The 24230-nt window shown below is 37.0% G+C and overlaps 1 protein-coding gene across 2 annotated transcripts in view; it reads left to right on the forward strand.

The window, feature by feature from the left end:
- The window catches only part of negr1 (neuronal growth regulator 1), a 166423-nt gene that overhangs the window by 88487 nt on the left and 53706 nt on the right, over window positions 1–24230 (forward strand). For both annotated transcript variants that reach the window (XM_015008974.2, XM_088005017.1), the window contains exons 4-5: window positions 8955–9086; window positions 22775–22895. In XM_015008974.2, the coding sequence (XP_014864460.1) occupies window positions 8955–9086; window positions 22775–22895 (253 nt within the window). The remainder of the gene's footprint in view (window positions 1–8954; window positions 9087–22774; window positions 22896–24230) is intronic.

The raw sequence follows: 24230 nt of genomic DNA on the forward strand, positions 1-24230 counted from the left end.
TTTTACATAAGGAGGAGGATGGTAGGTCTCAACTGCATAGACATTGCTTATTGACGTTTTAATTAACTGTGTAAAGTTTCTTGTAAATTTCCTGAGAATTTTTGGAGGAAGTTTGAAAGATAACAGAGCTTTATGTTTGCAAAGTATATTAAACTGCATTTATTAATGGATGTGCCAAGTGAATTTTTCCTTCCTCTCATCCTATAGAGTATTAGTCCAGATATCAAATGGTTATGGTCATGGTTGCCACTTAAACTAATATTAAATTCTGTAAGGAATTTAACGACTTTTCCCAGCTGCTACTTATAATCTAAATCAAGTTATATCGGTAAATGAAATGCATCCCTAAGCATAGAATATCATTAGTGAAATTAGTTTATTAAATTCATTTGTAATGTTGCACTTGTCTGACTTTCAAGGTAATGTCAGTCTATGAGCACAATGCTGTCTGCTTGCCACTCCTTCATATGTCACAGAAAGGAGGGGGTGAAATAGCCTTTAACATGGTCTATTTCAGTCTGGTTTAGTTCTATGGATGGTGGGGGGAAATTGCTTTGATAAGCTTTTCCCATTGAGATTTGAATTCATCGGATAGAAGTGTGACCTTTGAAAAGGCCGACTAGAATGCTTGAGAATGTTTGATTTTTTTTTTTTTTTCCTTGTGACAGAAGTCAGCCTAGGCATATTTTTCTCCTTTTCAGTCGCAATGCATTTATCAATACTGTACATGTTTCATTTTATATTTATGAATGCACAAGAGCCGTCTCTCATTCTAAATGACACTCTAAGAAAGCAAACATCGCCATCGCAACTCATTAAATATGTTGCATCTAACATAAAACTTGATCCAATAAAAGCTGGTGAGCTACACCACTGTGATGCATAATACGATTTAGGAACCACTAAAATTGTACAACAGCTGTTCTGTTGGTGTTTCAAACATGTTTGTATCTACATATAAATTAGGTCTAAAATGATAAAAAGCAAAGCAAGACCCTCATAAAGATTTTATTTGTCACCAAGATTCACATTTTTTTCTTCTTTTTTTTTAATGTCATAATTAAATTATTTTGAAATATTACCATAAAACACACAAGACCACGAGAAAACAAATTATATAAGATACTGGTCAGAATATCTGAATTGAGTTCAAAAATGTCTTCCATAAGTGTTTGGTTGACCAAGACCCAAACTGCCAAGGCATACATATACAAATACACTAAAACAAACAAAAAGTAAATACATAAATACAGATGATAGAAATGTAGTGGTGTGAAAAAGCTTTTGCCTCCTTCCTAGTTTGTTATTTCTTTGCATGTTTTTCACACTTAAGTGTTTCAGAATATCAAACCAATTTAAACACAAGCCAACACAAAATGCAGTTTTCAAATTAGGATGATTATTATTAAGAGAGAACAAACACAAACTTACATGTTCAGCCACACTCGAGAGATTTTGAGCATGTACTGCCTTTTTAAGGTCATACCACAGCATCTCGACAAGGATTCAGGTCAGGACTTTGACTTAGTCACTCTAAAGTCTTCATTTTGTTTTTCTTCAGTCATTCAGAGGTGGAATTGTTGCTGTGTTTTGGATCATTGTGCTACTGCAGAACCCAAGTTAGTTTCAGCTTGAGGTCACAAACACATGGCTGGACATTCTCCTTCAGGAGTTTTTTGTCGACAGGAGAATTCAGGGTTCCATCCAGATCCTGATGCAGTAAAATAGCCCCAGACCATCACACTACCCCCACCATATTTTAAAGTTAGTATGATGTTCTTTTTTTTCCTGAAAGGCAGTGTTACTTTCATGCTAGATGTAATGAGACACACACCCTCCAAAGAATTTAATTGTCTCGTCAGTCTACTGAAATCAAATCAAATAATTTTTATACCTTCATTTTATGTTGGATTTATAATTACTTCTTATATGTTGTATAGCAGTAGAGAAGATACATTTACCCAAACGAGTTGTGTGTGTGCTACAATCTGTAGAAAAAGCCTGTATAGGTCAAGATAAAAATTGAGCTGAGACCTTTAGATAAACCACAAATCAGCATGTTAGAGGCAAATATAATTGCATCTCTGGCATTAAGCAGCTCTGTTCTAGAATAACTATAGATCTTTCTGTTAAATGCAGTTTGCCAGTTGTGCCACTAGGTGTCACTGCTGTGTAAATACTTCCCTGTATGCAAGTTAGGAACTTTAGCTCACAAGTGGGATCTGTCAACTACATTTTGAATTGGCTAGTGTGAGGTATTCTTAAGCGTTGAACCCTTTACATGATTAGATAAACACATCTGGATTTATCTGACTTTGCTGAGTCAGGAGCTATAATCACTAAAGTGGCAGGATTCAGTTAATGTAGTGCTTTCCTCTGGGTTTGTAACAGTTCATCTGTTTGCATCTATTGTTTAGACGGTGTTAAGATCTTTATTAGCCTAACACCTAAACTTCTTCATGCTCATTACCCATTGTGCCATAGCTGTTAATGAGTGAGGATGCCATAGAAGAAAGTGTCCTATTTAACAAAATTACAGTAAAATAGCATTAGTCATATTTACCTTCTAATTTTAGCTGCATTTATTTTAAAATTTGATGTGGGGTATTACATCAGATTACTTTGGTGTTCAATTATCATGCCTATCAATATTGTTGACATATAGAAGACTGTTTAAATGGAAATGTCTTAATTTTTTATCAAAAAATACTATAAATATTTTGCAAATATGTCTATAAGTTAATGATAAAATAATATGTGCTAAAGCTTGCTCCTTTAGCATAAACAGATTTTTTTTTCCCCAATTCCACACATATTTCTCACAGCCAACTGAAAATGTGTTTCCCTGCCCAAGGAGTATTACCTAAATGTATAAACATTGAAAATAAGAGGAAGGTAATCCAGCAGGTTGCAGAAGTGAATGCACATCCAATCAGACATGACTTAAGGCCCCTTTGACCCAATTCCTCTCCCTGGAGTTTAGCACCCTAAGATTGACAGCTGGTGAACAAGAAAGGGTTTATGTATCAAGGTACTGAAACAGCCTTTTTGTCAGACAGCCCCTCCACACACTGTGCTCTTACCCCTACATCTGGCCCACACCTTAAATTGGGACCAGAAGGCAACAGTATACAATGTAGCAGCGTGGGCTGTTCTCCCCTTTCAAGGGTTAAAACGATAAATTGATGTAGAAAATGCTGCTCTATGCTATAATAGAATTTCAGCAATGCCTGCCCTATCTGTGCACTGCAGCCCTGAAGGAAGTGTACCCCTCAGCTCCTCTACACAATGTGTGAAATTGCTTACTGCAACAGAACTTAGGCAGTCATTGGCACTGAATACACAATCAACCTTCCCATGATTTCTTTAATTTGCTGCGAGTGAATTGTCCCTCAGGTCAGAGGACCCTCTGTCAGTTCCTTAGATATCTCCTCGTATGCTCTCACACTCATCTGTGGTAGTCCCTTGGTGGATTCATATTACACCACATTAGTTTAGTTTTCTTGTTTTATTATGTTTTCAAATGGCATATTGTTATCAGTGCTTTGTTTTCCATAATATAAGGGTTTAGTATGCACAATGTAATGATCTTAAAACAATAGGTCAAGGAGAGGATTCTTGTTTAATAACTATGACCTTTGCAGAGCTCCCATCCTTCTGTAATCAATAGGAATACCATTTGCTGCATGAGCAGGAAGATGCAACCAGATCCTGCACTGAAATGATGTCGCGTTAATGCATTTGGAAATGGCTGCAGTCTAATGAGCTATATTTTAAAAAAGAATTTTTTTTATTTTTTCAGAATAATCCGTTTTCTGTGTTTGATCTTTTTTTCTTCAAATTAAATATTATATAAGCAGATATCTCAATAATAAAATGCATTTCATAATCAAAAGCCCGTCACATACCTCACTGGTAGAGTATTATTATGCTACGAGAAACAAAAACCACTGGAGGTTTTTGTCAGACAAGAAAACAATAGTATTTTTTGTTTTTTTTTGTTTTGTTTGTTTGTTTTTTTAATGTGTGAACTATGACTGGCCTAAAGTCAAATAGTTATACCTAAGCAAAACATTAGATTTTCTGTGTTCATTTAAGACGCCTTTGTGGTAATCAATTTCTAATTCTCTCAAAAATCAGAAGACATTACAAATTCCCATTTTAGCTCAAGTTGAGTCAAAAAAAGAAGCAGAAACAAAAAGCTTGAACTTTAACTGATGCCGTGGGAAATCAAACAATGCGACAATGGAGGCTGTTATATCTGCTTCCAGAACTGAGCTGATTTTACAACCACTGATATAATCACCTCATTTTGGTAATGGCCGACGCAGTCCACCATGATCAGCATAAATTTGCCGACACCTGTTGATAATCAGGAGTTGGTAATTTAGCCGAAACTCAGCCCAGCTGCTTTTTGTTGACCAATAATCAGACACAGAAACATGAACTTTCTCACTTCCAGAGTGTTTTAAAAGGCCTGAGCTGATGCTCTGGTCAAATCTGCCTTGTTCATTAAAATAAACTAATACCCCATAGGTTTTATGATGTTTATCATTCTTCAGGAATTAATTGCTGTAAATGTGCCTGCCATATGAGAGTATTTTCCCCCTACTGGCTCACAAGCAATTCATTGTGTTTTCTGCAGAGTGGGAATCAGTTCTTGTGGCTGCCAATGAAAACCAAAGCATTTGATTCAGCCATTTGGCAAACGGTATTGGGAGCAACAAGAATAGTTGCCCTCATGGGTCAGGGCTTTTGATTTTATTGCCCTAATAAAAGACACAAGTGCACACAATGGATTTCTACATCCTGGGTATCATAATTTCCCACTGCAGTGAAATACACTGGAACTGTGCATCAAGGGCAGTGTTCAGGTCATTTTAGTGCAATTATTTAGTGAAGTTATTCAGCATGTGTGTGTGTGTGTTAAAGGGACGATTCCCCCCGCACCCCCCACTTACTCTGCAAATAAATATACGTTGAACAGCTTTTATCTGGATATAAATTAGAGGGTACTGGTACACGGGAACTGTAAAAGTAAAAGAATGTCCCCTGCTATGTGTTATACTTTGGCATTCTGTCCTCTCTAAAAGCCAAAGAGAAGTCACTCACGTTGAATAAAATTCTATTAAAGCAAAGCATTTATTTAATTGTATATATCTGATATTATGATGGTTCTGGGAATGAGAATATTCCTCATATGCACCAGTTGCTGTAGGAAACCATTGTACTCTACCATATGAGTTGTTAGTAGGCTTTTCAGGATCAAATTCTTTTCAGTGCACTCATACTTGTGCTAATACTCCAAAGATGTTCTTTGTTTATGTAACCCTCCAAAATTATTCTCTGTCAACTGTTTACCATTGTAAACAGCATAAATTTATTATTGATATTTGCACATATTTTGTCCTCACATGAACTTTGTAGATATAGGTGTATTACCTGACTCCTTTTTTTTACTTTTACAATTCCATCACGCAGTGATCTGATTATAACATTACTTAATTTTAAATTATAGATCATCTGTCTGCTCTCATGAAGATTCTCTCACCTCGGCATGGATAATGTTTCACACTGAAATTGATGCCATGATTTATTTTCTGAGTAATTTGGCTAGTAATTATTTGCCTTCTTGGCGGATCACATAGAGGATTAATCTTTAATCACCAGATGGTCAGCAGATCCTCGAAAATGCATAAAAAATTTATAAAGTTGAATAATCCAACATCAGGCTAGTGAACACTGAATATCAGTCCGTATATGCCAATAGGCTTGCACTATTAAGCTGGGAGTACAACAAAATCAACAAACATAAATAGAGACGCAGGACTTTCCTCATGTTGCAACCTAAACAATGAACATGTTTTAAGCCACAGACAACTATTTCTGCAATACAAATGCAGTATAGAAACATCCATCCATCTGTCCACAGTCTATGCTTTCTAATCTGTGCAAGGTCTATTGCACGAGAGGAGGCCAACATCACAGGCCAACATAGAAACACACGGGACAAACTCACACACTCATTCCTAAATGAACTGTGGGAGGAAGCCAGCAAATGTGAAGAAAACCCACTTATTCATGGAGAGAAAATGCAACTCAATTCAGAAAGACAACAGGCAAGGATTCGAACCGAAGACCTTTTTACAACACAGCTACCAGCTGCTTCACTGCAGCCATTTAAGAAATTAACACAAATATATTTTTCTTTTGCAATAAAATCATAGTGTATATTGACAATTAATTCAGATTGTCAATGTAACTTGACAAAAATATCTGGCTACCAAATTTGGTAACCAATATTTGGCTACTGTGGTTCATATCAATATCCGATATCTAACATTGATGTAGTTTTAACATAGTTGGAAAATCTTCTTTAGGCTTTTTCAGATATGTTTTTTTTCTTTTTCTCCAGTCTATGAGACCAGTCTGATGTATTTAACAAAGACTTAGGGGGTTTCTTTTACTTCAACTCACATTTAAATAGAGACCTACTTGGTTAGTAGAACAGACAATATGCAATCTCCCTCCTGCTGTCGTAGTATAATTTAAAGTCAAGATTACTCTAGCTGCACCTCGTGTCTGGTCCCTTGTAAAAGCTGTAGCTAATTTAGTTTAAGCTCTGTGTATCTCTTAAATTCAGAGTTCTATTTATATTCCCTGATTAAAAAAAGCCTTCCTGAGTCAAAATCTACTGCATACTCTTTTTTAGAAGAAGCAGTTTCATAACACATAACCTGTGCAGTCACAAATAGAAGGAGCTTAAACCATGTTTACATAAATTCCTGTTTCGTCTGAGATCACACTTGCTCTGCACCATTTGGTTACTCTATTGACTCACTGGACTGCACTTCTCCTCCCACATCAGTGGGATTAGGTACAGATAGTCTTCACCCACTGAAAATGCTTCTTCAAGGGTGCCAAAGCCTTGCTATGTAGAGAAGACAGCCAACAAAAGCGAAAATTAAGAAACTTGTGTTATGTCTCTGTTTTCTATTTGCAGGTTTATTTTTAAGAGATAAGGTGTGTTTATAGAATTTTTTTTGGACATTTTCTCTACATTGTGCCTTTGTCATTTTACTAAGACGTTACCACCTCAAAAAACATCTGATTTTTTTTTTGTTTTGTTTTTTGTTTGTTATTTTTGTGTACATAAAAACCCATCAAGGTTGCATTATTATCGCAACCCAACTTACACACAGGGACGATTTGATTTTCTTTTAGGTCTTGTCAGTATTAGGTGTCTTTGTCTTTCAGAATGTTAAGTTCCAAAAACAGAAATGACATGAAACAGATGTACAACTACTGGTGTTTCTTGTGCAAAAATAATATTACATATTGCTATTCCTTATTATATTTATAGCTATAGCAATATAATGTTTGTTCATGATTATCTTTGATGGACAGATTCATAATATATTAGTGTACTTTGGCCCAGGAGTATATCTGCACAGATTTCCACCCATTTATATATTGAGTATCACTGACATTTTAATGATTTGAAAAACCCTCAAGCTCAGTTTTTAGCAATATTCAAACTTCATGTTCTAATTCATAGGCTAGACAACAATAATATGCAGATAAAACACACATTTGTTACATATAAGTTCATTCATATTTTTAAAGCAGTATTTTTTTTTCATTTACAATTATCTTATGACTGGTTTGCATTTGGAAAGAGTAACATTTTGAACACTTATGAGTGAACCACGTTATCTCACCTCACTAAATGAATAATTTCTCAGGTGATTTATTACTCTCTAAACATGTCAGAAAACAATGAAATTGTGCTAATCTCTAAACCTTGGGTGATGGATGTACATAATCAGCAGCGTAAACGTCACAGATGGTCAGTTTGCTCTCAACTTTGCACTTGAAGCAAGGTTGTCACATCAGGAAGGTGAAGCTGTGGATTACTAAAGAAATCACTGTCTTTTTTAACAGACCTTAGAAATAGCAGGCGATTATCTCTAAATCCGACAGTGAATGAACCTATCCGTTTAATGTTAAATAATACAATAAGTGGCATAGTCTCAGTGCTGCTAGAAGTAAACTTCATTTACATCCTTTTGTTCTGGGTAAAACTGTGTCGGAGCCATTGTTGCTTTCCAGCTTTTGTTGTCTCTGTCTTTGAACAAGCAAATATGCGCAGCATCCCCGCCACCAATTTGTGTGTGTGTGTGTGTGTGTGTGCGTGTGTGTGCGTGCGTGTGTGTGTGTGTGTGTGTGTGTAAAACAAATTATATCGTGCTTGGTAGGAGCCAAGGTTAAAAGGAGCTGTACAAGTGTACGCCATTTAAATTATCTTCCTCTGTGTATTTATATCTCCTGATTCTAACTGAGTTATGGTGCACACTGTTCTGTATCTCACTGTTTTCTCATTACTTTCCTTGATATGCAGTGGGAGCTTAAGTCTATCAGCTGTGACAGTGTTAGTATGTTTTAATTTTCTGTTAATTAGAGCTTTGAGCGTGCACGTTTGTGCAGATTTTCTCTTATCAAGTTAAGTATGCAGCCTGCACGCCAGTTCTGTTGCTTCGAGGCTACAGCCTTTTGCTCCTCCAACTATAAAGCACTGGCATTTGCATTGAGTCATCAAATCTGTCTGTGTGTCAGGAGGTAGCTGTGTGCTTTGATAAGAACAAATTATAAGTGGATGGCTGGGAACACAACATTATTTCCTGCCACCATATCAATAAAAATAGATCAATTCACTGCTGATGTGCTATTTGAGAATGCAAAGAGGGGAATGGGGGGGTTCAATGCGATGTCTTAATTGTTATGCATCTTCTGTTCCGGCTTAAATTTGAAAGCAATTTACCACAAATGAGAGCTTTCCTCACATCTAGCATGGATAACAGCAATCCGTGTGCAATAGATTGTGATTTGTGTGATGTGCTTGTATTCTGTGTGGACACGTTGTAAGTACTTTGCTTCCATTTTTCTCTTTCCAGCCAGGAAGTATGACAGCAGCGAATATCTTAACATCACCGGCATCACAAGGGACCAGGCTGGAGACTACGAATGCAGCGCTTTAAATGACATTGCCTCTCCTGACACCAAAACAGTAAAAGTCACAGTCAACTGTAAGTACATCTCTTTCTTCTTCCTCTTTTTTTAGCACGCTTCTTTCACCGACACAAGGAAAGGGACGGGGGCAGCCTGAAGTGACACCGGTGTCGCATCCCTGCCACTGCTCTTCAAAAAAGTACATGTTGTGGAAGTTTGAGAAAGTAGAAAGCCAGACAGCGAAGTTTCTTAATATTTAATGTGAGAATTTCCTTTTTGTCTGTGCATGCAGATGATTAATTTGCGCAAAAGAAAGGTCTGACTGTTCTAAGCGCTATTCCATTATGCAGGTAATGAGTCTTTCAAAAGTGTAAGGAGACAGTAATGAGGAGCCCAGGCATTAATGAATGATACCGGGCTTTTGCTGTCGTGGTCACATGGAATTCAGCACCACTAGGAATGAGCAAGAACAGGGGCTTGACAATTATGGTCGATCCTTCTTTCTTTATAAGTGCTCCTTCACCGCGCTGTTGTTCAGGGAGGTTTTTGCATAAAAATCCTGGGTTGGATCTCGCTTTTTGGCATAACTTATCAGCCAGCGTGTTACATAGATGGTGGGGGAGGGGCAGGAGTGAAAGAAAAGAGGCTCTTTTGCTGATTCCGAAAAGCTAATCATGCACGTTTTCTCATTTAACCTTCAGGAAGTAGGGTTATTTTATTTTATAAATGTTTGACTACCTAATTATTTTTTTACAGCTTTGTGTCTTGCAGCCCCCTGTACTATATTTTCACCTTACTGTGTTAAGATAGTTCTTATTCCGACCGCCTTATAAAACCAAACCCTGGCACCATTATTTCAGTCTAATGTTTGGCTCTAATGAGCTGGACATGAGTGCAGTTTCTGAGACCAGTTATTTATAGCTCTATTGAGACGTGGGTTCAAGGATGAAAAGTGCTTTGACAACCGGTAGCGTCTTTGTGTTACAGAAGAAAGGAGATATTCTCAGTAGTTGATAGGGCATGTCGCAGCCAGACGCTGCATTTTAAAGTAAGACTGCAGGGTTTTGTCGCTTTAGTCTCAAATCTAAGTGAATAGATTAGGCATAATTTTCTTGGCTGTGAGACAAAGTGTGCACATCGCAAGCTTCGGAAAGACCCTTGAAGCTGAAGTCTCTTGCAGCTGGTCAAGTGTTGAGGCAGTTTTTGCCTCCTGCCCTCAGAAAGCTGCAGAGCTCTCCTTGTTATTGATTTGACGCGCGAAGGAGAACAGCGATAACAATTTAAATGGTATATTATAAATTTGAATCTTGCAGGGTTTCATGTTACCTGATAATTTATCACAAGTTTAACTATTTTGATTTAATTCAAGTCACAAAGAAACAAGGAGCTTGCTGTGTCGTTTGTGATGTGACCTCCTCTGCCATTGCTCATCTTTACCTCAGACAGTAACTACAGACCTGAGCACAGCACAATGCCATAACACTTGCGCATAATAGTTGCATCATTTGCAGCAACAACTGACTTGAACCACATATTATTATAGAAAATATTCCTACATTTGCCTAGCACTTCAACAAACTGCTTAGAAAGATGCTCAGTACATTGTGATGTGTGTTTGAACACTCAGAGTTAAAATTGAATAATTCCAGAACCTGGTAGTGATCAGAACATTTTTGGTGTCAAGCCTCTGCATTGGATACCTGCATCTTCTACCTACATTGACTGTAAACCAAAACCGTTGAAAGAGAAAACATAGAAGTCATGGATTCGAGTCCAGAAAACAATTCTTCAGAGGAAGAAAAGTCTCTGATGAACTTACTTTAGTACAAGCTTGCAGCAGAGATGCAGTTATTAGGCCAGAAGAACCACAAAGCACTAATGTTGCAATAAGTAAAATTCAGCAGACAGCTTAATAGTTCTTACTTTTATTGGTTGGTTTTTTTTTTTTTTTTGATTGCTTCATCTTTAAGACCTGAGTTCCACAACACTCCTCCAATTCCTCTTCTCGTGTTAGCCAACATTTTCAGCTCCTCAAGCTGCAACTGTTTCTCTGTCCTGATGTAAAATCCAAAGCTACTTTATCACAAACAATTTTTCAAGAAGCTGTTTCGTCAATGTGTGATTAAGTTTCTTTAGCCTCAGCTGTACTTTCCCTTAACTTTCCCACTGACTCCACAATACAGAAAAATCGGTCATATAGATCAACTGAACAAAAACTGAAGTAATTTTACTAAACTTGCAAGCTGATCTGGAATCCATGCAAATAATTCACCTGCTCATTATGCTCATCCCGGCTCATCGGCTAATCAAGAAGATAATCCAAATGAACACTAAATAAAATCTAACTAAACAGTTTTTTTTTATTCTGATTAATTCAGCTTTCTAAGATTACTCCTCTCTTCTCATCCTTTCCAAAGTATACCCTTGCAAAGCACTTTGTGATCTACATGTCTGTGGAAGGTGCTACAGAAATAAAAAAAAATATTGCTAACTTATTTTTCACCTCTCTGAACAAGGAACCCATGTGCACATTCCCACTTTGCCCTTATAGTAGATCCATGCTAGCCTGGAGGTGACATGTTGTCAGAACGTTATAGTATTTTTTCTCAATCCTAGTTAACCCCCTTTTGGAGCAGGGAAGGAGGGCTAACTTACAAGAAACTGCTGGAATGAAATATCTGTTGCTCTCAAGATCAGAAAAGAAAGATTTCTTAGTCGATATAGGTTAAGCAAAACCAAGCCACTTGTTGTTTTCTAAGTTTTCCAGGCTATTGAACTGTTTTTTTGAATATGGTTATTCATTTTTTGTTTTTACATGCAAACTCTCTTTTGCTACTCTTTCATTATATGAACACGATGTATACTCAGATGTCATTTGCCTAGGTGATGCTACTGTATGCATACATAAATGACTCCATTTATTTATTATGCTGTAAATGTTTCACAATTCGTTAAATACTGTTAGAGTTATGGCCACCACTGATTCATATATAGTCAGGGTTTTTTCTTGTTGTTCTGTTTTTCTGCTTCACAGCCGCCTCTTACATGAAAGGTGCTGAGTTTTATTGCAGCTGTTTAGCATTCAAAGTGCTGTGAATCCATTAAACTCAAATGAACAAAACATTTAGCTGACATTAAAGAAGAGGAGCATTGGTATTTAGTGGCTTTAAATGGGAAAGAAAGGTATTTGTAAGCTGCTGTTTTCAGTCTGTTTAGAACATTTAAAAAAACATTTTTCAATATACATTTTTTGTTTTTAATTACGTACCTTCAGTGACGCATATGTCATTTTCCAACTTTATGAAAGCAGAGTGAATAAATCCCAGGTGTCCGCTGGAATGCCTGATTCAGTCGGAGCACATAATGCTGCGTTCATGAAAAACCCGAGCGTAGTTATGTCTTTGATGAGAGCTAGACTTAGCCAAGTTTTTTAATTATTATATGGACATTGGCTTTTATTTGACCTCAAACAAGAACACAGTCCTACAAGGCAAAAACCAACATGTTTATATTCTAAAAATAAAAGCAGCGTTGCTCTTCTTAGCTTATTAAATAAGACTCTTGATTTGCTCAAATGGTCTCTAGAGGATTTTACACGTGTCTGATCTGTTTAGTCAGTCAACAATGTAAATTGTTCCATTGAAAGGATTTCAAAGCGAATAACATCCAGATACAACTGAATGTGGATCATTTCTCTTTATTGCACATAGTATATACCTAGATAATGTAAGTAACCTTTATGGTGTGCACTGACCCCCCCTTTCACCATGTTAGCATTGATCTGTTGTTTTCTTTCTAATAGCAGTTTAATGACATTAAGTCATAAAGATCAGTTTGTCAGACCTGCACCACTTATTCTTAATCACGCTATTTAAACTGCATACAATTCAGTGGCATTGACATTTCATGGGTTAACAGATTAATTAAATATGTATATGTTCCTTCAAAAACAATGTTTTTTTTTCTAAGTTAAGAGTACAGTTGACCTCGAAGCTAATTGCAGATTAAGGACACTAATTAATCTGAGCAAACCAGAGTAAGGAAAACAAAACGGAGCTTGAGCATATTTCCAGTCTTAATAAGAGCAGCCTGCAGTTTGCCTTCCTATGATGTGGTGGTTTAGAGACCCTGTCACTGTGCATGTGTTGCAGCACTTGCAACCTCAGCTTGGATTTCTCTAAAGCTCAAAAGACCACTTTGATTAAATTACTTGCCTGAGTGGGCTTCTTGCCTTTATTCGCACAGTGATAAATGAATGCCGACTGAATACTTTTATCAGCTAAAGCTGAAAGATGGCAGCCACACAGAAGGTCGTCCTGGAATCAGATTGGCTGAGGGCCCCTGCTTGGCAAAAGGATATTTCAACTGCGAATTTACCCGATGAAATTCGATCTCCGACCTACTTTTCAAATTTACATATTCATCTTCACTGCAGGTGGGTACTGTTATTGGCTGAAATTCTCCCGACACAGTAAGATTCAAAAGCATAAATATCACATCTCAGCAGCTAAGTTGCAGGGATGAGTGAGAAGGAAACCACGGTGGAACACCTCCGCCTGCGATCAAACGCCAGCATTTCATTAATTAATGAAGCCACCTCGTTGCAGAATCAAGGCGTTCATCACTAACTGTGTAGATAAAACATTAACAGCAATCTGTTTCTCTTTCAAGATGAGAAATCAGAGGTGTCTGACCTTGCTAAGCAGTTTACAAGGTTCTTCTTCGCACACAGATAAGTCTGCTGTTCTACAAGATTATGTTGCAAGGTGAATTTGACTGTGCACAATTTTTCTTTTCTTTTTTTTCTGTAAAAGCAACTGAGACATTAGTCTGTCTTTTGCTTCATTTTATGCCCTTTTTGTTGTGGATTGTATTTGCATACACACCACCTGCTCTGATCTTATTTGTACGCTCATGTAGTATTCACAAAGCTGTCACAGATCAGTTACCAGAAGAGGAAAATGACACAATAGCTCGGGCACTTCTCACAACTGTATCCAGACACATAAAACAGGCTGTAGTTTGATAACTAATAATGTATGAAGCCCTAAATTTGCATATGAGCAGCACATATGAATTATTCTCTGTATATTTATGAAGCTGTTTATTCATATATTTCGTTAATAAATCTCATGAAATTGTGTGAGAGCACAAGTTATATTTAGAGCCATATTGTTGCACATGAATAGAAAGACATTATGTCCCCTTAATTAATCCTTTACATTTAAAGTGTTGTCTGAACCACAAATTAAGAGGCATAATGAAGCAGAAGTAAAGAAAAAGCATCGTTTTGTATGCTTAATTTGACAGAGATGATTAAAAGTGTGAAAGAAAAGGGAATTGGTTTTATTTCGTTCACAGTTTCTGAAACACAAATTGATCAAATGGAAATGCAGAAAATTCAATCAGCTCAGTGAGTTTAGAGTAAATTAGCCTACCGAAGTAATAACAAAAGAGACAGCTAACTTACAAACAAGGGGCTAAAATTCCCATCAGTTTTCACGACGACGGAATCAAAGCTATGTTGGAACAAACTTCTTACACGGCTCACCGAAACAGCCTGTGGAAGCTTAAAAATGAGCCAGTAATCATCTTGAAACAAACGATTGCGGTAATCTCCAATTACTCATCATGTATTGAGAAGTTGTTTCTTGGCACCTACTGTAAAGATGTTTACAAAATAATGTACAAAAAAAAAAAAAAAATAAAGTGTTGTTCTGGGGAGTTAGTGACCCCAAGATGCTGCTCTTTATTGCAACCCTGGTGCACATGTTGGATACTAGTGCAACTTTAGCATCAAACAAGTGGTGACAACTGTCTTTGTTTTTCAACAGTTTTTTTTTAATCATTGCTCTGATATGGGCAGTGTTAAAAGATAAGCTTTTCAAGGTAATGCTTGAGGATTAAAACACATCTGGTGACTTCTGGTTCTCTTGTTTTTGCCATTTTGAAAACTGAGAAAAAGGCCTTTGTGCTGTTTCATATTTATATCTCAAGGAAAAGGCAAGTCATAGAGAGCAGCGTTAAAAGATAATTTTGTTTTTATTGACTTTAGACATCTTTGCTGTGGACATCAATACTTTAGAAAGGTTCTGTTTTTAAGAGATGTGAGATTGCTTTTTAAAACGCTGGACAGAATGCAACTAAAGCATTATCACCAGATTTCCCCGTGACTCTTAAAGATATCAGTTTTAACGTCTAACATCCAGGGCACCCTGATGTTATCTGTTTAATATTTGACTTTTTGAAAAGTTCTGTGCCGACAGCCTTTGCTGATGTGCTCCTTAGTGGTTGAGCAGCTTAGCTATTTACAGGATGAGTGACCGTGAACACATCAAGTCTGACCTTTCAGAAACATGTAGATCTATCCTTCAAGTATCTTTAGAGTGCCCTTGCTGGACGCTTTTCAGCAGTAATATTAACTACTCATTCCACACTGATGGCGTCCTGGGTGACTCTTTAAAACATTGATGTCCGATGTTAGTTCTGAAGGACTGGATGTTTCCACACATCTGGAAAACTTCAGAAAATGTTTTCTTTTTTTTTTTTTTTTCTTAGAATGATTATGTGTGTGAAACCTTTAAGAAGGATGCAGTTCAAGCAGGAGTAGCATTTTATCGAGAATTATATGTGTTTGTCTATTTTAAGGAATGAAGCATAGAGAGAGAGAGAAAAAAAAGAATAGGTTCTGTTCTCTCATTGGCTGTCAAATGTAACACGGCACATATTGTCCAAAATCCACATATAATCTGTGACGAGGTTTTTGAAGTTATCCTCCCCAGATACTACTGAGCAGCTGAGGGTTGTGTGCTGACTCAGAAAATAAATAAATAAATAAAAGAAACTGAGAAATACAGATAGCTAAAAGGAAACATGGACGAGTTCAAAACGGACATGGTCAACATGTGATATTTCTATTGGGATTCATATTTTTGTGCATAAACTCTATTTATGTTTAATTTTTTTGACCTCAAAGATTTTTTTTCTTCATATCAATTTGTTTCTTGAGCGATCCACAATAAAGGAAAGGGAAAAATCCAACAAATACCTATAGTATTTGTTGGATGTTTTTTTGTTTGTATTATGGTATAATATAAGACTTATTGAGAGTGATTGTTTTTTTTTTACATTGATACAACATGAATTAGGTCTGAAACATGCTATAACCACAATTTAAAAGGAATAAATTGATCCAACATCTCTTTTGTTTCATATTAAATCCTTTTTTTTTCTTTACATGATGATCTGCTCCACCATATCAGGTTTAAATCACTTAAAGAACATGTAGGTATGTTGATGCTCTGAAGAATGGAAGCGGTGCACTGATTTCCACCACACTTTGTCTCTTTATAAGCACGAGTTAGCGTGTTAGAAAAGACTGTGCATGTGTTTTGCACATACACATTGTGCATGCATCCACCCTCTAAAGTTTTAATTGGGTTCCTCCGACACACTGTCACTCTTTGTTTTACGTTCTTTTATCTATGCTGTTTTTATGCACACTAAAAGTGTCTACACAACTCTTTCCCTTCGTTTTTTAATTAAGGTTAGGGGTTTAACTTTGCACAGATAGACTTAAACCTTTTTACTTCATGGCACAGTTTCACATGCCTTGCAAGCTGTACCCCACTTGGTTCAAAGTTTGCCAGCCATTTTTACGCCTCCTGCCTCCCCCAAGCACCCTGCAGCTATGAATTCTGCTCACACTTTCACCGACACTGTTTTTTTTTTTTTTAAAGAACAGCCTTTTTTCTTGCTTACAGTAATTTCCCAACAAAAGTATAAACATTTTAAATAATAATGAGGATGCATATTAAATCTGTTGTAAGCCTTTCAAGCTATACCTCTGTGGAGGGTTTGCAAAAAAATAAGCCAGCAGTGGTGTACACTGAAAATTAGTCAGTCTGAACATTATTTTGTCTTTTGTTTGTTCCCATCTTGCCTTTCATTCTAGTTCTCTTATCATGTTTGTGACGCAGACGTTGCTGGTGTAGATGCTCCCCCAGCATGCACTTCTGACTCCGCAGAAAGAGTTGTTCTGGGAAGTCATGACCGACTCACATAAATAAGCAGCCAAACCTGTTTGCCTAGCACGACCATCCAATATTACAATGTCAAGTAATGATGACAAAGTAAACAACTATTAGCGGAGTGTGGGTGTGTTTGGACAGTATTTCACTGTCAGTCATTATGGACTAATAGCTGCATAGCTCTTCATTTGCATGTGACAAAATGCATGCCCTGACTGTCGTGTGTGTGTGTGTGTGTGTGTGTGTGTGCGTGTGTGTGTGTGTGTGTGTGTGTGTGTGTGTGTGTGTGTGTGTGTGTGTGTGTGTGTGTGTGTGTGTGTGCGTGTGTCCAGTGTGAGTGCAGTGTTGGCTTGTAAGGTTGGATCAAAGGGAGGAGAAATGTTCCTTCCATGGCTCAATGAAATCAGGTGTTGAGAGTGTTTTAAAGTAAGACACAAAGTCTCTGTTGAGCATTTGTCGAATACTTAGGCTTACAATTCAAAAGAGAAGGCTTCCTAGAATTGGTTTCTGATCCAATCCTAAGTAGAGTTAAAGCCACTGCCCTCAAGCTGTTTAGATGTAAATCCATCTCTCTACATCTCTCCAAAGCTCTCGTCTTGATTGCTATTTGGATTCCATGCTACACGAGGGGCATGGATAAATGAGTGAAACCTTGATCTCCAGCAGAATAAATGTTCTGGCTAGTATCACATCAGCATTTATTGGCACACACCGACTTCCTTTTTATGCTTCATCTTTGGTTTTATTGACTGATTTTAAAGCTTGAAGTGGTTGGCAAAATTCAAATATCTTTAAAAGCACAAGTTTACGCAAAATTCAGAGTTTTATTCCTCATTGTATTTCAATGTCCAAGCTTTAAAAAGCAAATTTCTTGTCTACTGACTACACTATGTGCATTTATGAAAATTGGTTTCTATGCTGTGAGTGGTAGTTATAGAGGTGGTCTGACCCAGTGCAGGATCCTACCTGCAGGGATAGCGACTCAGGTTTGGGGTATAGGTGGGTGAGATGACTTGCCCGGTGGGATCTTTTGAATAATTGTCGAGACTCGGTAGTGGATGAGTCTCGACAATAGTTAGTTATTCCTTGCTTGACAGTTGTGTTGTGGGAGAGGACTGTTTGGTGTTTTGTGGTGGCACATTTGTGAAGAATATAGGTTGTTGAATCTGCCAGTCGGTGCATTTGGCCTCCTTTTTCTTGTCACTCACACTGTAGTCCCTCCAGTCCCACCACAGTTTAGCTGCCAGGACATTTAAAGAGAAAGGTAATTTGTCAGGAAGTTTTGCATATTGGACTATTTAGTGTTAAATACAGACAATGGATTAAACCCCTTCTGTTGGCCCAAACAGAATGGCACATTAAGCTGGTTATTTTTAAGCCATGCACTGTATGAAAAGCAGGAACACATTGTTTGCTTGTTGTTTTGAATTGAAAACTTAATGAATTAATAAATCCTGGCAGCAGACTGACAAAAAAGCTGGACAATGAAGCCTACAGATGGTAGTAGGGAACACTGTCTCTGTGTGTATGCTGACAAGTCATGCACTGATGAGTCCATTTCTTAATTGCTGGAAAAACCTCTTTTTTTTTTTTTTAAATCTGACTCAAGATGTTGGATATTAATTAAAAAGCATCCATTTTCTGAGTTTGCTTGGTAAACAATTGCATGCTAGTGAGTAAATCTTGATCATAAATCTTGTAGAGACATGTGGGGCATAATCTTTGTCGTGTTGACAAGCTTTGTATAAAACAGGTGCAGCTGAAGTCAGTTTGTGATCAGCCCACAACTGGCCATTTGTCACCCCTGAGGGCTTCGCATGTGCTCATTTTTCTGCTATGCCCGTGCTATTCCTGGACCCAACCCTTCACCCCCATCTGGTAGAGTCACTACGACTGCAGGTATGATTTACAGCGCTACCCCGGCATTCTGTAGGTACTAAATTACCTGGATTATTGAATTTTTATGATTTTTAGTGCACTACTTTGCATTCTCCTCCAAACCTCCTGGTGTATTGCACGTTATATGATGATATAAGACATGCCAGCAAGTTAAAATTGGAATTATTGGATTTGACTAGATTTTACGGCTGTGATCCGTCATAACAGAATCCAGTGCCAGGTTCCAAATTGAAGGGATGTGATATTATTGATATGCATAAAAGCAATGGCCTTCTGGACCACCTGCAAAGGTGTATGGAGTTTTTTTTCTGCTTTCAGTGCTGTAATAGTTAAATGATTTTTTGAACTCTGCTTATTTGCTGTAGATATTTTCAACTAGACCTTGAGATAGGCAATACAATACAAGAACCTTGGATCATTTTTTTCTTTTTTTTTTCTTTTTTGCTTACACTACTGCAAGAAATAACTTGTTTTTTTGTTGTCTTTTATAAGCAAGGTAATACATTATATCAGACCAGACAAACATTTAAGACACAAAGCATAATGTTATGCTTTCAAAAGTACTCCCATGCAACCAGACACCATCATTATGTTTATTTGTATTGTGGGTATTATGAGGTTAGAGCTATACAGAAATAGTTTCAAGTAGTGGTTTCAATTGTGATTAAATAAATGAGGGTTTCATTGTTTAAAAAAGAGCTTTTTAAGATTTAATCTAAGTATGTTTTGCATAAAATTGCAATCATAATGTCTTGTGTATTAAATTAATATTGAGTTATAAACAAAAAAAAAGATGTGTTGCTATTTCTTAAATCTTAACAATAATTAATAAGGGCTATTTGGTACTAAGGAGCAACAAGGGTTATATATTTATTAAAGTAAGTTTTGAAAAGGACAGCATCCCTTTAATGTATATTGGTGCTAACCCATTCAGTGATTTATATGTTAATATCAGTGTTGCAAAGTCTGTTCTCTGAGCTATAGGGAGCCAGTGTATGAACTCTGGAACTGGGCAGATTTTATTTTTTTTATTTTTTATTTAGGTAAACCTAAAATAATAAAAAAAAAGAATACCAATTTGAGCTAAATTTGTATTTTATCCAATTTAACTTAAATTGGATGAAATGCATTTTGCTTTTCTCATTCAAAGGGATAACTTTATGCCAAGAAATGTCAGAAATTGTCCTAGGTTCACCTTGTACATTTCATTTAGATTGTTAAAAGCATTGTTAAGTCTGATGGTTCTGTTTGGGGACATTGTCAGGCTGCAGAAGGATTTGGAAACTCATCAGACACCTCCTCATTGTATTGTGTAGTGGATAAACACCTGGAGTGCCTAACGCTCTGTATAGGACTTTCTATTTGCTAATCCCTTTTGTTGGCTCAGTCTAATTTGCTTGTCAGGATTTTAACAACTTCTCACGGAGAAGAGTAAACCAAATTAACCATAAATAGAAAATCATAGTTTTTCTATAGAGAAAACAGAAATCACTGTTTGTCTTAACAAATAATTGGTTGTAAATTAAAGTGAGATGAGTCGGTGCATAAATCGAGCATGTTCTAGAAAACAATTGGGATTTTGCCTACTTATTCTTACTAAGAATTACTAATATGTATTTGTTAAAGCATTTTAGGTGTGAGGTTTTGAGTATCGACTCTCCTGGCTGAGCCGCAGTGTTCACTGTCCTGGTAACTGTACAGGATGACAGCTAGGTCACCCTGACACTTTGAGAGCCTTCAGATAATCAATGATGCCGCACAATGACACCAATGGAGGATTACGAGGACTCCCTAAGCCGCTGTCGGTCAGCACGCTGCATTGATTTTGTCACAGTTGTTATTGCCTTGTATTTCTGGGGCTGTTGAATCTGGTGGCGATTTTTTGTTAGCCCCGTTTTATTCCTTTGCTTTAAATATCATTCAGACCTCCTTTATGTAAAGGCTTATCAGATTAATTGGATTATGTGTAAGGCAGAGACTATTCTTCCTTAAAACTGCTGGTGGAGTCTTTAACTTTTCTGGGGGGTTTTTATTGCCAGTAATGCTTATTTTTCTGAAAATACATTGAAATTCTGACAGTTGTCTGATTTCTGAAACGGAAAACTGTTAGTAGTATTACTTAATATTCAAGCATAGACACATACATCTATGCCCTAACTCCTTCCTCAACCTCCCTTGCATGGTGTCCAACATTTTACTCAGTGATAATTGAACACAAAAACCTTAAGCATTACCTATTGCTTAAGCCACTCTTGAAGCCTTGGCATTATACAGCTGAGCCAAAGAAGTAAAAAGAAATAGCCGTATAATTTGGCACAGATATAAAAAGGTAGAAAAAAACCCCTTAGGATGCAAAGGAAAGCTGGTCAAAGGGCATCCATCATTCCAAAGCATGCTGTCACTTCGTTATGCTTCTCTCACATGAATATAGACAATAAGTACAAATTCCTCCTCACACCTTGTTTTGCACAGATCTGTTGGATCCTACCTCATTTATCTGTGCTGACTCTCAGGCTTGCTGAAATATTGCTCACATTCTGCCTCCATATTGCTTTCTTTTAATTAAAACCGAGTCTAACAAATATTGCATGTGCACACACCCAAACCATGACTGCCTATTAGATGGATTTGCTGTTGTCTGCAGTTGGTGTAATTTGATGGGAGTTGGCATTTTGTTGCCGTGTTGGGAAGCTGCTGCAGCCCAAGCAGAGGTCATCCATCAGGAACATCTCCAGATCCAATTGAAAGGAGAGGTTTGCAGGCATTTAGCCAAGCCTGTTCCACTCTGCACAGACCGCATCTCTGACAATCAGGTCATTCTGAAAGGCTCATTGTCAGGGTTTTATATAGTCTCTCTCTCTCATATCAAACACAACTGGGTATTTTACTGATGAACGAAGGAGTGACCCTAAGAGTGTAAACTTTTTTCTGTTGTTTTAATGTCTCTGCATCTGCTTGGGCTGAAGGGCTCAAAGTCAGCCCAGACCGTGATGCAATTTTGGATCTTTTGCACCAGGTACAAACTTTAGTTCTAGTTCACTCAGTCTGTAATAGTCTGGCTTGTGATTGTAGCACAAAGTAATGTAAAAACACACACAATGTATGAATATATGTGCATGGCCATTTCCATTTTTATTTAAGCTAGTCATTTTAGCACAATAGTAATGTGTAATAATAATAATAATAATGATAATAATAATAATAATAATAATAATAATAATAATAATAATAATAATAATAATAATAATAAAGAAACTCTAAAATGAAACCTTTATTACTATTCTACACTTGTTTTGTTTTTTTGTATTTTCACTAACTGTTATACCTTAAACAAAACTGTTTATTTTATATTTTTTTATTCATATAACGTCAGTACCTTAAATGCTTTAAAGGCATTGTTGTTTGAAAGCTGTGTGAAAGCATAAAGTACTGAAGGTTGGCGTTGCTTTGGAAACTGCCCATATGCAGAGCTGCCTTCATGACATTGGCAAAGAGATTTACACCACATTTCAGTACATGAAAGGAATCTCATTTGGCATTCAAAGAACCTGCCTCTACCAGCCAGTCTTTGAACTTCCATTAAGCCATTTATCACCATGCTGTGCAATTCCTTTTATTTCCCTTTACTCTAAGGAAGGAGGCCGTTCTTCTCAATTCAGCATCTGTTGACCCTGAGCATTCAGTTTGTCCTATACAAAATGTTCAGAAACCAGAATGTTAGACGTCATGAAATCTAAAGCACCCATATGTACTTTCTGCTATTCTTATACAAACAATAGAAAATAAATGTCTCCTTTTTTTTTTTTTTTTTAATTTCCTGTAATCTCTCTCTCTAGTTCCACCGGACATCCATGAAATGAAGAGCCACGGAGTTGGTTTGGGGCGCACAGCACTGCTGCGGTGCGAAGCTGCTGCTGTGCCTTCTCCAACCTTTGAGTGGTACAAGGGTGAGAAAAGGTAAGTGTTGTCTGATTGTTTGTTCTGTCACGTCACAACATGTAGTTGCATCACTCTCCTACATGTGCTCTAGATGTGACTTTCATCGTACCGGGCTCCAGCACGGTACAGTGTCAAACTAAAGGGTTTGCTATCTGGTAACATGCAGTTTATCAATTTAATATATGGTTGCTACACAGTCTTGGAAGGTTTGGCTTTATCCTTTTCCTAGTTTTGATGCATATGAAAAAAAGCACTTAATACTGTTTTTTTTTTTTTGTTTTGTTTTTTTCTGTTACAGGCAAAACTAAAAGTGAATGCAGGAATTTTACAATAATTTATATAAAATTGAAATGTGTATCTTCAATTTGTCGCATCTCATTTTGATTCAATTTTTTTGGCAACTCTTTCTATGAAACACATGCTTCTATTACGCTATTTCGGATCAGCTCAGATTTTCACTGTTTAGAAATGAGCAAAGCGACATGGAGGCATAAAAAGCTAGATCCTGGACCCTCACATGTTCTTGTAAAGCTTGAACATTTCTCCTATTCTTGCACATATTTTCTGTGAGTGATCTTGTCTCATCTCTCAGACCAAAACTACAGATGCTAGGTTTAACTAGCCACCCCTTTATTGCTTTTATTTGAGATTGCATATGTAAAACAAAATGGTCATTCTGTGTCCAGAGCTCTGACAAGAGTTTGAAAAAGTTTGGAAGTGTCTGAAATTTCAATTGTCTATATAGAATGGAAAAACCATTTATGTTTCCACCGTGTAAAAGTTACATCTTTTCATCTACCTATCAATTCAGTTTCTGGGTTTTGCATGTTCCTTGTTTAAAGTCTAACCAGTGTAAAGGAAAATCTGCTACAATTTATCAATGTTTAATTTCTAACTAATGCTGCCTCTCAGCTTTACTTTCAGTAAGCATACACCCCTTTTAATTTGCTCATGTTAGTATTGAGGCACATCATTTAACATTGATTTTAGACACACTTTTACATGTATGTCTTGTAAAATGAACATGCTTCCACCACAGCTTACTATTGTTGATGCAACGAGTGGCCATATTGAAATGTGAAGTCAGCGAATAAAGACATAACTGGGAGTAGGCAGAGTTGCTCCCACTTTCCCTGTGGGAAATCTGACTTCAGTGAGGGCATTTTGGTTTATTTTTCTGACTGGGAAGTCGGAATTTCCCAATAGCCGCTACATCCCGAGTGCAGCATACGTTCTTCTTGTGCGTGTTTTCTTTGTTTTGTTTGTTTCCCAAAAATGATGCTTTTCTTTGTCATCCCATTCCTCATGTCTCTGGGGAAAGCCCACTAAAACACTCCAGCAGGAGTCATTTTG

This window comes from Poecilia mexicana, unplaced genomic scaffold (genome assembly GCF_051168715.1).
Source record: "Poecilia mexicana isolate PSO_F unplaced genomic scaffold, ASM5116871v1 scaffold_4, whole genome shotgun sequence".
Lineage (NCBI taxonomy): Eukaryota > Metazoa > Chordata > Actinopteri > Cyprinodontiformes > Poeciliidae > Poecilia > Poecilia mexicana.